The sequence below is a fragment of the Erythranthe guttata genome, chromosome 13, assembly GCF_056151865.1.
Source record: "Erythranthe guttata isolate IM_541 chromosome 13, IM_541, whole genome shotgun sequence".
In the NCBI taxonomy this organism is placed as follows: domain Eukaryota; kingdom Viridiplantae; phylum Streptophyta; class Magnoliopsida; order Lamiales; family Phrymaceae; genus Erythranthe; species Erythranthe guttata.
In genome coordinates this window covers 14,719,668-14,732,176 of record NC_142545.1, presented here as the reverse complement: position 1 = coordinate 14,732,176, position 12,509 = coordinate 14,719,668, and the positions used below count along the sequence as shown (strand labels likewise).

At 36.9% G+C, this 12,509-nt stretch overlaps 3 protein-coding genes across 3 annotated transcripts; 2 read left to right on the top strand and 1 right to left on the bottom strand.

Moving 5' to 3' along the window:
- The first annotated feature begins 1,668 nt into the window (after window positions 1–1,668).
- SSP4 (SCP1-like small phosphatase 4) lies at window positions 1,669–6,540 on the top strand. The gene is made up of 7 exons (XM_012993720.2): window positions 1,669–1,836; window positions 2,758–3,019; window positions 3,675–3,787; window positions 4,061–4,145; window positions 4,350–4,877; window positions 5,164–5,501; window positions 6,014–6,540. Exons 2-7 carry the CDS (start codon window positions 2,851–2,853, stop codon window positions 6,170–6,172), a joined length of 1,392 nt encoding a protein of 463 aa, XP_012849174.2. The 5' UTR covers window positions 1,669–1,836; window positions 2,758–2,850; the 3' UTR covers window positions 6,173–6,540.
- Window positions 6,541–8,368: 1,828 nt separating this feature from the next.
- LOC105969024 (cold-regulated 413 inner membrane protein 2, chloroplastic) lies at window positions 8,369–10,085 on the top strand. The gene is made up of 6 exons (XM_012993747.2): window positions 8,369–8,898; window positions 9,037–9,138; window positions 9,285–9,380; window positions 9,490–9,554; window positions 9,626–9,695; window positions 9,783–10,085. Exons 1-6 carry the CDS (start codon window positions 8,735–8,737, stop codon window positions 9,946–9,948), a joined length of 663 nt encoding a protein of 220 aa, XP_012849201.2. The 5' UTR covers window positions 8,369–8,734; the 3' UTR covers window positions 9,949–10,085.
- Window positions 10,086–10,142: 57 nt separating this feature from the next.
- On the bottom strand, window positions 10,143–12,225 carry LOC105969025 (uncharacterized). Its single transcript, XM_088811715.1, has 4 exons — window positions 12,043–12,225; window positions 11,245–11,835; window positions 10,791–10,893; window positions 10,143–10,695 (listed from the first exon to the last, which is right to left on the bottom strand). Exons 1-4 carry the CDS (start codon window positions 12,101–12,103, stop codon window positions 10,500–10,502), a joined length of 951 nt encoding a protein of 316 aa, XP_088667841.1. The 5' UTR covers window positions 12,104–12,225; the 3' UTR covers window positions 10,143–10,499.
- Between the last annotated feature and the right edge of the window lie 284 nt (window positions 12,226–12,509).

The window sequence follows — 12,509 nt, the reverse complement described above, 5'->3', positions numbered from 1 at the left end:
CAACTTTTGCTTACTTGAATACTACCAAGTTTAAAACCAAAATTGAGTACATATTTATCAGTTTTTTCTTACTTTAATACCAAAATAAAAAGAAAAGTACAAAAACACCCTTTCATACAAAATATCAATTATATCAAATTTTTTTAGAAATTACCTATTCAAAAACCAAATAAAAAAAAAAGAAAAAAAACCCTTTGTTGTAGAAAAAAAAAACCTCCACCATTTATTCTCCTCTCCAACCCTCACCTCCGCCGCCGCCGCCGACGCCGCCGCCGAACGCCACCGTACGTGCTCGTAACTGCCGCGACAACCCAATTAAACCCTATCTTTTTCATCTTCTTAAATCCTCCAAAACATCTCCAAATTCAAAAAATCAAAACCTCACAAAACTTATAAAATGGAGTTATAAGACAATAATATGGTAGTATATGTGGAAAGAGAAGCCATTAAGGTAAGTATCGATGTGTTTTTTGAGCTTCGAAGTCGATTTTGAAGTTTTTTTTTTTGAAACCCGTCGGCAATTTTCGACACATACAGGTCGATTTTTTGGTCAATTTTCGACACCAACGTGTCGAAAAAAAAAAAAAACAAAATTCGACACATACCTGTTGAAAATTCTCCAAATTTCGACAGGTATATGTCGAAAAACACTATTGGTAAAATTTTTTCGACACATACCTGTCGAAATTTGGAGAATTTTCGACAGGTATGTGTCGAATTTTGTTTTGTTTTGTTTTTTTTTTTTTTTTTTTTTTTTTTTTTTTTGTTGGTGTCGAAAATTGACCAAAAAATCGACCTGTATGTGTCGAAAATTGCCGGCGGGTTTCAAAAAAAAAAAACTTCAAAATCGACTTCGAAGCTCAAAAAAGACATCGATACTTACCTTAATGTGTTCTCCTTTCATATATACTACCATATTATTGTCTTATAACTCAATTTTATACGTTTTGTGAGGTTTTAATTTCTTTAGTTTTGAGATTTTTTAGAAGGGTTTGTTGTGAGATTTTTTAGAAGGGTTTTTAGGGAGGGAGAAGAAGGAGGTGAAGGAGGTGAGCGGTTTGTGAGTAAGGAGGGAAATGGTTTTTTTGAGTTTTTGATTATTTGGTATTTAAGAAAGAAAAATAGTAGTAATATTTTTTTGGTTTTAATTTCATTAAGGGTATTAAAGTAATTTACAATTATTTATTTATTTTTTATTTTTTTGGTATTCAAGTAAGCAAAAGTTGAGATTTGAAATAGTGATTCCCTTTTCAAAATGCTAATATCACGCGTGATTTTAACCTAGTGATTTAAATACACGCCTAATTAATTTTAACCTAGTAATTTGATAAGAGCTACAAATGAAAGCAATATAAACAAAGAAATAATGATCGAGGGACGATATATGGCATCAAAAAAAAAATATCATCTTATATTTATACTAATTTATAAACACTCAACAGATCACAAACAAAAAAGTCAAAACTAACCGCAAGGGAAGACGGTGTTAGATGGCAAAAACCCCAAGATTTGTTTTGGTAATTATAAGTAGCTGATGGTTTTTTCGGTAATTCCGCCTTAGTTGAGGGTGCTAATAGTTATTTCTTTTTTCCTTTTTAATAACAACGAAAAGAAAAGAAATTTATGGGAGTACACCTGATATCCTATTGGCAATTGCAAGAAAGCTATAGAAGCTCGGTTGTAGGAGATCCGGACCGAAGCCAACTTCATATCACGCCCCACCCACTGACTATAAATATACCCACAGAGTAACGAAATATAAGGGAGTGCGCGTCCGTTTAGAGAGAGAAAGTTAGGAGAGAGAGAGAGAGAGGACTTGGACTTGGACTTCCACAGGTACACACAAACCAGCGTATATTGTTTCGATACATCGTATCAGTTCTAATCCGTGTAGAATTATATTTCTTAATCATTAAGTTTGCAATTCAGTTGTATGTATGAGAAAATTGGATGTCTGTTTGTGCGTTTGTTTGTCATAATTGAGCTTACTAGCGATTGTTTGATTCTGAAATTTTGTTCCAACTTCTAGGGTTTTGGATTGTGAAATTTCTCGATAAATTTGTTCTCTCTGATGTTATGTTAGTTTAATTCCGAACTTCATTTGTTGTGAACGAAGTGGTTGAGTTGGGTTGACTTTATTTCTATTGGGGTTTTTTGTTTGTATAATTTGGGGGTTTTTCGTGGAAATAAGTGGGAAAGGATTTATGTTCATGGCCCAGATTTTCCTACTGTGTGGCGAAGATTTCCCTCTTCTTTTTATTTAAATTTGCTTTTGATTTTAGGAAATTAGTACTTTTATGCATGCCCTTTTAATCATGCTCAGACTTCTTAGTGAGAGATTTTCGGCTATTCCTTTTCATGTTATGTTTGTATATTCAATTATGTTTTCACGCACGCTCGATCTATTTGATGGGTTGCTTTTGTCACGAATGAACTTGCATAAAACAATTATGTTGGATTTTCCAGCTTTATTGCTAAAATAATATCTGAGTACGAAATTAATTTGAAAGAAAAGAATGATAGACGTGTTTATATCTTTATCCATTTGAGATTTCTTCTGCACAGTTTCATTTAGTATAAATTCTGTCTATATCATGTTATACTCATGATAATCTATTACTTGCATTACATACTTGAATGAATGTTAAGCAGAAGCAATCCACGACATGATAGAGAATCTTTTCTCTTTGACATCATAGAAGAGAAAGATGATTGGTTTTTATATGAAATCTTCTTATTGAATATTTACTATTGCAGTCTCCTGTGGCTGATCTGATATTCTAAAGGGGTTTTCTTCCCCACTGATGCTTTCCATAGAATATTGTGATCAACATCCCTTATACAGAGCAAATGCCATCATTGAGTATGAAAACCAAGTCAACCACAGGCTGTTTGAAAGGAAAAAATGGTCTCGGTGTATGCGAAAAGTCAAGCATGATATCCAAGAGTCCTCTCTCTCTTGCCAGAGTTTCTCAAAATGCGGAAGAAATATATATCTCTACTCAGAGCAATCAGGATGGTAAGTTTGGGCCTGTCCTGAATTCCATATTTGACTGTTTGTTTTTCTCCCTTGAAGGTCTGAGGCTGTTGTTAATATGAAAATCTGATTTTCCCCTAAATGTGCATTCTCCACTGTTGTCCAAAAGCTCGATTTTGTTGATAGATTCAGTACCATAGTTTTTCCAAGCCTTTTATGTTATGAACTACTTGTAGGAATAATCTCATATCTTTCCTAATAGATGTACTTAAGGTTGAGTCCACAAAAGTCAAAACTAACTTTGTATGATGTCATCTAATCCAATTTAGTAGCATGGACGATCATTTACAATGGTGGATTTGAAATGGGAAAAAAAAGGGGGAAAAAAAGAGAAAAATAGATCCACTACTGGATATATAATCCTCCATCTGGAGGCACACTCTCATAAAATACATGGCAAATAGATTATATTTTTGGTACAACCCTTGAATGTGTGGTACTTAAGAAGGTAATTTTGCTTAGCAGAGAGACAGAGAGTTGCCATTTTTTTTCTTTATTGAGCCATATATAATGTCTCCTTAAATTTATTCTTTATTAAGCTGCTGCTTCTACTTCATGTTTATACGCATTAAGTTAGTATTATTTCCTTTTATTACTTCCAACTTAAATGTTCTAAAAAAATTCAATCATCTTGTAGCTTCAGTTTACGATAAAGTATATGACGAGGCCAGCCATGATGAGTTGTCCAATGAAGAAAAACATTCCAAGAAGCAGCCATCTTCTGTAACTGATTCTGCTACTGACAGTATGGTAAGAACATGTCATTGTTATAACAACTTATAAGATGAAGACTTACTGTAGTCATTTCCCTCATGGTACTTTTGTTGGTTTTGTAATATAATGGTTATTTAGCACCATTCAGCTGAAAGCATGTATGAGCTAGGCATCTTCATTTTGCTTGTTTGGCACCATAAATTATTTTATTACCTTTCTCAACCAAAATGTCCCCACACACGAATCTGGAGAAACTAACAATAGTTCAATTGTGTGTGTGCTTACTAATGTTGTGTTAAATGATTCTAGGAACCTATATTATCCACCTGCACATCAAACATAGAGACAATTTTTTCCCCCATTCTGGAGTCCATTGATTTCTACGATGACGAAGGTACACTTCTTTAATTTTGTATTTAATTTGTGGAGTTATCATATTCAGTTACGTTATGTCCCTTAGTGTTGTATAGTTACTCGAGTCTATGAAGTTAACCTATAAAGGGAAATGGACTTATTTATTGATCTGATGTTTATGTGGAGTTTTAAGCACCTGAAGTTTCTATCTTGCGTTATTATTAACTCCTGCCTTTCCCTGTAGGAAGTGACAATCTTTATGTGCCGCAGTTGGATAGTGAAGACAGTGATGATAGCAGCAGAGGTTCATGTAAATATCAACCAGACACATCAGACTTCTACATCTCTGACATGATTTTTTCTGGACCACCCACTGAAAGCAATTCTGACAACAGAAAAGAAACTGCATTCCTATCTGATTATAAATGCGAAGAGGCTAGTTTACTTTGTGATTGGACTGAGGAATACATGATGTTGCCATTTTTGGAGGATACATTAGATACTGGACATGACCATGATGGTAAACCATCAGAAGAATCCATACAAAATCCTGACAATTCCAGCTTGTACATGGCAATCCATCAATTGAGATCTTACGACGAGGATACTAACTTACATACCTACCCCGAACAAGACTATGAATACTTTGATCCACAAATGTATATCAGAAATCTTCCAGACCAGTCGGACATGGACTCATTTTTGTTGCCAACTTCGGTGCCAAATGATAAGCAAAATACCAAAAAAATCACCCTAGTGCTCGACTTAGATGGTAAGTTTCATCATCCTCCAGGTCTTTGTTGGGTGATATTTTTGTTGTATCATATACAATTATTTCACAGGTGTGTATTGTTCCAGAAATTAGATAACGTCCATTGTTGTCCTCAGTTTTGAGTGAATATATCATGGGATATCACGATTCACGACTATACCATTCATTGAGGAATTATAGATTTTTTACTGGATTCATGATCTTCTCATTACTCGTAATTGTTGTTTGATTTACTTTGAAAAGCATCAAATAAATCAGTTCTATGCATCTTGGTTTCCTTCTGCAGAAACACTTGTACACTCTACATTGGATCCCTGTGGTGATGCAGACTTCACATTTCCAGTGTTCTTTGACATGAAAGAACATACTGTGTATGTGAAAAAACGGCCTCACCTCCAGAAGTTTCTCAAAAGTGTGGCAGAAATGTTTGAAATTGTAGTGTTCACTGCTAGTCAAAGCATCTACGCCAAAGAACTCCTGGATATTCTGGATCCAGATGGAAAAGTTATATCAAGACGAGCTTATCGTGAATCATGCATCTTTTCAGAGGGATGTTACATAAAAGACCTAACAGTATTAGGTGTTGATCTTGCAAAAGTTGTCATAATTGATAATTCACCTCAGGTTTGGAATCTTTTATGACTTTGCTATCTTAGTTTCTTGTTGCAGAGATTGTTTGATCCTTATACTTTTAGGTTTGACCAACAGTAGTTGCATGTAAAGTAGTGCATGATAGTGGTTTAATTTCACTAGTGATATGTGGAACTTATTTATAGCAATGTAACACTCGACATGCTTACATAATATTACTCTCAATTCTCTCTCAAATTAGTCCCGAATATTCTGTTTCACCTTTCTAAATATTCCTGTGGGACTGGGAGGGTATCCTTGGACAAGTAGGTTAGTAGGTTGCTAGGTTGGCCTAGTTTCGATGATTTTAATCCCAACAAGTGAATTTCAGGATCACCAAGTCTTTGATATTTTTTTCCAAAAGTTGATGTTAAAGCATTTACTGGGAAATACCCCCCCTTCTAGATCACAGTTCAAGAATCATTTGAAAGGAGCTAAATAATTATTATTACATTCCCTGGATTAACTGATTCCTTGTTTTGAATTTTTTCTTTTGATGATTTCAGGTTTTCAGGTTGCAAATAAATAATGGAATTCCTATTAAGAGTTGGTTTGATGACCCGTCAGACTGTGCGCTAATTTCACTGCTACCATTTTTAGAGACATTGGTTAATGCTGATGATGTACGACCAATCATTGCTAGGAAGTTCGGTAACAAGGACTAAGAGATCCTTTGTCTATCATTAGTACTTCTTCGATTTCTCCCATGTCCCCGTCATATGTTTTTTTTTTTTTGGTTTTTGCTTTCTTAAAATGAAGTCCTTTTTGTTTTTAGATGCTTGTTATCCTCCTCCCCTTTGAGCCTTTATATAACTATAACCATTTAAAGATTTCCTTGTTGAGTCAGCTTATCACCATTCCTTCCAGTATCCGACCCTTTTGAGAACCTTGTTAGTTGTTTAGGTAATATATAGCAGAGTCTTTAGGATTTATTTTTTTGGTTTGCTCTGTACAAATTTAGATGCTTGCGTCTTTACAAGTGTGTGTATATGAATTGATTTATGAAGTAAATTGTGATTCTAGTTTGGACTTATTTGTATCTGTATTAGCATACTCTAGTATTAGTTTGACTTGTATTACTTGCGGACGTCAACTACTAAACATCTGTGCTTATAGCTCAGTGATGAACAATAGTTGAAAAATGAAAATGAGTGCGGGTATTGGAAACTAATGTTGGTGCTACGCATTGACAAAACGCGGATTGAGCTTAATAAACTATTAGATTTTGATCAAGTGACAAGCTTAATTTTTTTTTTCTTTCTGTGTGACGTTATTTCCAAAGGCACATTGTCTGTCTAATAATTCGACGAGAAAGCTTTTGTTGTAGGAAATCCACAACTGTTCTGCTCCCAAAAGCCTTCTTGAAGGAATAAGGTAAACAAATTCTTATGACATGTAGTTTGCTCATCATTCACTTGAAGCAGCAGGTAACTTGGTGCAGTGTTGAACCCTAGAAATGATTTATATGATTATGTGTTATTACTTCACAAATTATAGTATGGAAGTAACGAGCGCGTAATTAGATGTGATGTTCGCTGGTATTATAAAAATGTTAGCACTCTTTTCAGGATCAAAACATTTGGTAGAGTTCTGCTTATTGCTAGTTAATACATAGATTATGCTGATATGTTTTTGCTAATGAATTGAATTTTTGTTGTTTATCTCGATCAACGTATTTCTTTCTTACTTTTGGGAGCATCTGCGACAAATTTCTAACAAGTGATGGTATAATTTTTTCTGTTCATTTTTAGTTTGTTTTAACTAGTACTGAATTCTTGCATCAGGTTCCTCGGCTTGGTTTATTTCTGTCATGTGATCTAGGTATGTATGTATGCAGTATTTGTTTCAAAGAGTAACATCTAGCAGATGAAAATGTATTATAGAATATTGGCAATTCTGTAAATTTAGCTCTGGTCATCTGATTGTTGTAATGTTGAACAATTTCTGCATTATGAATAGTTTCTATTGCCTTAGGCGATGCAAGGTAATGAAACTTCATGAAGTAGCATTTGTCGTAAAATCTGGTGACATGTGTTTCACACGTTGGATCACGATGACTAATTACTGTCGATTTTATCTGCGGGTATTTTTTTTATGGTTGCAACTTTTGAGTAGTGTTGAAGGAAAGAGCATGTGCATGAGTAAACATTAAAGTATTTTCTTGATTATTCCTAGAATAGTGACTAGAGTGCAATTCGGATCAAATGATTTGAATTTACTCCAAACAAATATAGATTTGTTATTGTCAATTTGAAATTCCTCTTTCAAACCTTCCATCGTAATGAACTGCAACTTCACTCTTACTATTTAATAATGAGGGTAAATTACGGATACCCCCGAGACGAAGAAATAGCTCAAAGGGTAATTGTAATTATCAATAGACACGGCAACGGGCCGGGTTGGACCCGACCCAGATTTGGACCCGCCCGCCCCGGAACTGACCCGGACCGGCTTTACATGGGTCGGTTTCGGGTCTTGATTTATTGAACCCGAGACCTGATGGGTCTACCCGAATAAAAAAATGTTTTTTTTTTTTTAATTTTGAAAATGCAACGGCTATAAGCTGGACATGACCCGGACCCGGTCCGTAAATTCAAAAATTTTCAATTTTTTATTTATTTTCAATGGCTAGAAACTCGTGTCCATCAGGAACCGACCCGGTTTGACTGATTGTCAAGATTCCAAAAAAATATATATCCAAAAGACGGGTTTTGGACCCGGACCCGCCTCCACACGGGTCGGTTTCGGGTCCCCAAAAAGTAGGACCGGGCGGGTTCGATCCGGCCCGTAGCCGCGTCTAATTATCAATACAGCCCCACCCGCCCAACCCCTTATTTGTCATCTTCAGTGAGTGGCACAATAAGTTTCAATTATTAGTCCATCAGTCACAACATTTATAATTAAACTCTACACAGACGACAATGGCGTTGAAACTGACGTTGACCACACCAAACTAGGTACACTTGATTAAATAGCCAGCCAGTCACACTAATTAGAGAAAATTTACTTTGGTCCTTAATTAATCAAGAAATACACGACACGTGGCAGAACAGAACTCGGTCTTCCTGCAAAATCTGCCACATTCCTCCGAGTTACCTCCACCCCCATCTACCATTCTCGCTCGTTTATTTGCACACGAAAACACCAACAGACAAACCCTGAATCTTTAGCCGGCCAAAAATCGCCTGCAGTTCAGTAATCAACCGACAAGTTTTAAAAGCAGGAAAATGCTGACACTTTCTCTCTCTTGTTGTTCCTCTCTCTACAACAACAACCGAGTCCTCTCCACCAAGAGTCCCAACTCTCATCAAACCAGAGCCTTTTGCCCACCACAGCTTAAACAACTACGTACCAAGCACCAGTTCAGCTCCCTCAACTATAACCCACTTCGGTTAGTACATTCTTGAATCCGCAATTAATGGAAAGAGCAGACCGCAATTTGAATTTTTTTTTGTTTGTTTTGGTTGTGGGTTTTCTTGAATCTCGATATTAATCAATTTTGCTGTGATCATGCATGTATGTATCGAAGAGGGTTGGTAATGGACAAGAAAATCCGTGGTTTTGGTGCGGTTTGCTATTCTGCGCCGCTCACACCTCAGAATCTTCAGTGGGTCTCCACTGTATCTACTGCGTATGCCCTCACCTATGCTTATTTTTCGATTTGGTTTTTGCTTCATTAATGATTCTTGTTTGGATCCGAATCTATGTTAACCTAGTACTCGAATTTCGAAATCATCTATGTGCTTTAATAAGTTATTTACTGATTCTGTTTCTCAGAATCCTATTGTTGGCAAAGGGGACAGCTATCCAAAAGTCCTTTCTTGTTCCTCTATTTGCTCTACAAGCACCGCCAGCCATCGTCTCGTGGATGAAGTATGCTAGTCTTCCGTATTAGTACCTCTTATTTGTTTTCGTTTTCGTTTTGCATTAGCTGATTTTATCGATCTTCTACGTCTATGGTCTAATACGAATGAGTTTTCAGAGGCGAGTATGGCATTTGGACTGCTTTCTTGGCCCTTCTTGTGCGTCTCTTCTTCTATATTCCCGGTAGGTTTTCTTTCTCCAAAATAAATATACACACACGCAATCAAATGAAGACTCACCGAACCTTTTTGCAGGGGAGTTGGAGTTGCCATTTATAGCTTTGCTGTTGGTGATTTTGTCTCCCTACCAAATTACGAGGCTGAGGTCGGTAAATTCATTACAAATAGTGTCCACCACGATGTTTATTTTTCTTTTAACTAATTTTGTGTCTCGATTTATTACTCGTGGCAGAGGAACGCAGGAAGGTGTGATTGTTTCGTTGGCAATAGCGGCTTATCTGGCTTTCCAGCATTTCACGAGACTTGGCAGCTTGGGAAAAGCTTTCGATCAAGGTTCAATCCTTGCCACCTTAGCCACCGTTTGTGTTGTTCTTGTGCCGTGCTTGCTTCTGATCTAAATTTCGACTTGTACGAATGATCACGTTTAATCATTTCTCTCTCCTTATAATAAAGATACCTCGTTACTACTTTATTGGAGAAGAGTTTGTAGTTCTGTGAATAAATTTCGAATCTTTTATATACGAGCATTTGTAGATATCGCTTCTTTTCATGCGTTCTTGATAATATGCATATCGGAAAATCGGCAAATAGGTAAAACATATCTAACTAGGAACGTAATTTATTAATCTTGTGGTCACTTGTCGTCCTGAGTATATTACACATCTGTTCACTAAAACTGTCCTAAAGCAGGTATATGTGTGGTATAAATATTTATTAAACTTAAAGAAACGTAGCTGTAATTATCTAGAACATTTGTGATACGACCTTCCCCCTACTTCCTTGCTTCCTACTCTTGTCTGAAAGCATCGAACCGAACCAATAACCATACGGTTAAGGCCTTGAGATTTGTATCTCTCTGCCTCAAAATTTTTGCATAGCTTGGAAGCTGCCAAGTATTAAATTTATCTCATTCTTGGGAGATAAATAACCAAATCCCGTCTCTGCTTGTTTAGAAACGGTTGCCTAAAGCAACTGAAAATACGAGACAATTCATTGTAATGAGCAGAATTAGGTTGAGTGACATCATTGTGCCAGCTGTATTAGGTGTGCTCGCTGGTTCCGAACCATAGTCATAGCCTCCTGCTGGTTCCGAACCGTAACCGCCGTTTCCTCCTGGTGGATAAGGATTCACCGGCGTACTTGTGCTGCAATGAAATATATCGTTAGTTTTTTGTCCCATGTTAATTAAGTTGATTATATTTTTCATTTTTTTTTCGTAGAGTGTAGTTGATAACTTTACCTTGGTGGCGAAATTGGAAGTGTTGGCGTTGAGTATGTAGGGGTCGTAATTGGTGTTGTTATTGGAGTGCTGTTGGGTGATGCAAATCGGCAGTTCCCATGGCCTGAACCAATCGACAAAATTCCCAACTTTTAGTTACAAAAAAGGAAGTTGCTAAAAAATCCTCGTATTATAAATATTAGCAAAAAAACCCATAAATGCGGTTTTTTTTAGCACACAACCCTCTAAATAGTGCGGTTTTAGGGGGTAGTTTGCTACTAAAATTGAATCATGGGGGGGGGGGGGGGGGGGGGGGGGGATTTCGCTAATATGTATATAACACGAGGAGTTTTTTGACAGTTAGAGTAAACACAAGGTGTTAAATGCAATAAACCCTGTTATAGTTTATTTCCCCAAAAAGGGATTCTTTTATGGTTTGTCTACCGAAATAAAACATAATGGTTTAGTATCTTACTTGGGTCAGCGTAAGAAATCTGAGCGGTTCCTCCGAAAACGCAGCTAGTGGGAACGGGGTTTTTCTGGTAGTAGTCGTTGAAAGCATAAGAGGCATGATCACGAATTGTACTAGGTTCAAAGCAAGCTCCATTTGGTTGAATTGCCGAACAATCTGCTCCGCCATAGCCACATGCGTAGTCCAGAGCTACCTGCAAAGCAGTCTCTGAAGCAGTAGGGTTGGAAGTGCACCACGAACCACCACCTGATGGTGTAGGAGTGGTTGTGGCTGGCGGTCCGATGATGGTGGTGGGCGGTCCGATGATGGTGGTGGGCGGTCCGGTGATGGTAGTTGGTGGTCCGGTGATTGTGGTTGGCGGTCCGGTGATGGTGGTTGGTGGTCCGATGATGGTGGTTGGTGGTGGTGGGCTGGTAATTGGATTTACGATAGGAGTTGTACCTGGTATCGTTGGATTGATAATAGGAATGTTTCCTAGGGTGGTGTCTCGTTGGGTAGTTTCTTGGTGAGGTGAAAAGCGCATTCGGTTTTCTTGATAGTCTAATCTTCGGCTTTCTTGGATCGCTTCTTTGGGATTATGTGCAACACCTCTATCTGAAAGGCAAAACAAAGGTTTGTGATTATTTACAATTATATCATATATATTTTTTTAAATAACGAGATAGTCTTATTTATTGATGTAGGAACGACACGACAGCAGAGTAAAACCCCTTAAATCTAAAAAAAACGAAAAAGTTTGCGAATCTTAACTTAAATGACAAAAACAGCAATTCCATAATCTTAGGGGAAGTGCAAAATCACCTGAGATGACAAAAACGCAGAGGAGAAAGAACACGGCATTCTGAAGTATCCCGGCTCCCATCCTTGGTAAATGCTAAAAATCCTCGAATCGAGACAAACGAAACTCGGGTTTTTTTATTATTTGAAACGGGAAACGGTGTCTGAATGAAGAAACAATCTTCATCGTATGCGTTGAGTTTATATATATATAAAGTGTGAAGAATCATAGGTTTCTTGCATTGAAGAAGGAATAGAATGTAAGAGATCTCTGTGTCTGCTGTGGGGGAATATTAAGAAACTTGAGAAAGGAGGCATTGGTTTGTTTGGAGCTACAAGCAATAAGAAAAAGTTGCATGAAAAAGAAAACAAAGGGTAAGAAAAAGGGATCTGTTTGGGGATTTTATGTCTTTTGTATAATGGCAAAAAAGTAAATAAATATGAAATGTGTCTACTTCTTCTCTTTCCACTGTTACATAGTACTAACTCAA

Bases quoted from the DNA above. Each gene is read 5' to 3' on its own strand.
- SSP4 (XM_012993720.2), top strand. From the start codon at position 2,851: ATGCCATCATTGAGTATGAAAACCAAGTCAACCACAGGCTGTTTGAAA. The intron at 3,788-4,060 runs GTAAGAACATGT...AAATGATTCTAG, and splicing joins ATTCTGCTACTGACAGTATG to GAACCTATATTATCCACCTG. The intron at 4,146-4,349 runs GTACACTTCTTT...CTTTCCCTGTAG, and splicing joins TGATTTCTACGATGACGAAG to GAAGTGACAATCTTTATGTG.
- LOC105969024 (XM_012993747.2), top strand. From the start codon at position 8,735: ATGCTGACACTTTCTCTCTCTTGTTGTTCCTCTCTCTACAACAACAAC. The intron at 8,899-9,036 runs GTTAGTACATTC...TATGTATCGAAG, and splicing joins CTCAACTATAACCCACTTCG to AGGGTTGGTAATGGACAAGA. The intron at 9,555-9,625 runs GTAGGTTTTCTT...ACCTTTTTGCAG, and splicing joins TCTCTTCTTCTATATTCCCG to GGGAGTTGGAGTTGCCATTT.
- LOC105969025 (XM_088811715.1), bottom strand. From the start codon at position 12,103: ATGGGAGCCGGGATACTTCAGAATGCCGTGTTCTTTCTCCTCTGCGTT. The intron at 10,894-11,244 runs GTAAGATACTAA...CGATTGGTTCAG, and splicing joins GATTTCTTACGCTGACCCAA to GCCATGGGAACTGCCGATTT. The intron at 10,696-10,790 runs GTAAAGTTATCA...ATTTCATTGCAG, and splicing joins CTTCCAATTTCGCCACCAAG to CACAAGTACGCCGGTGAATC.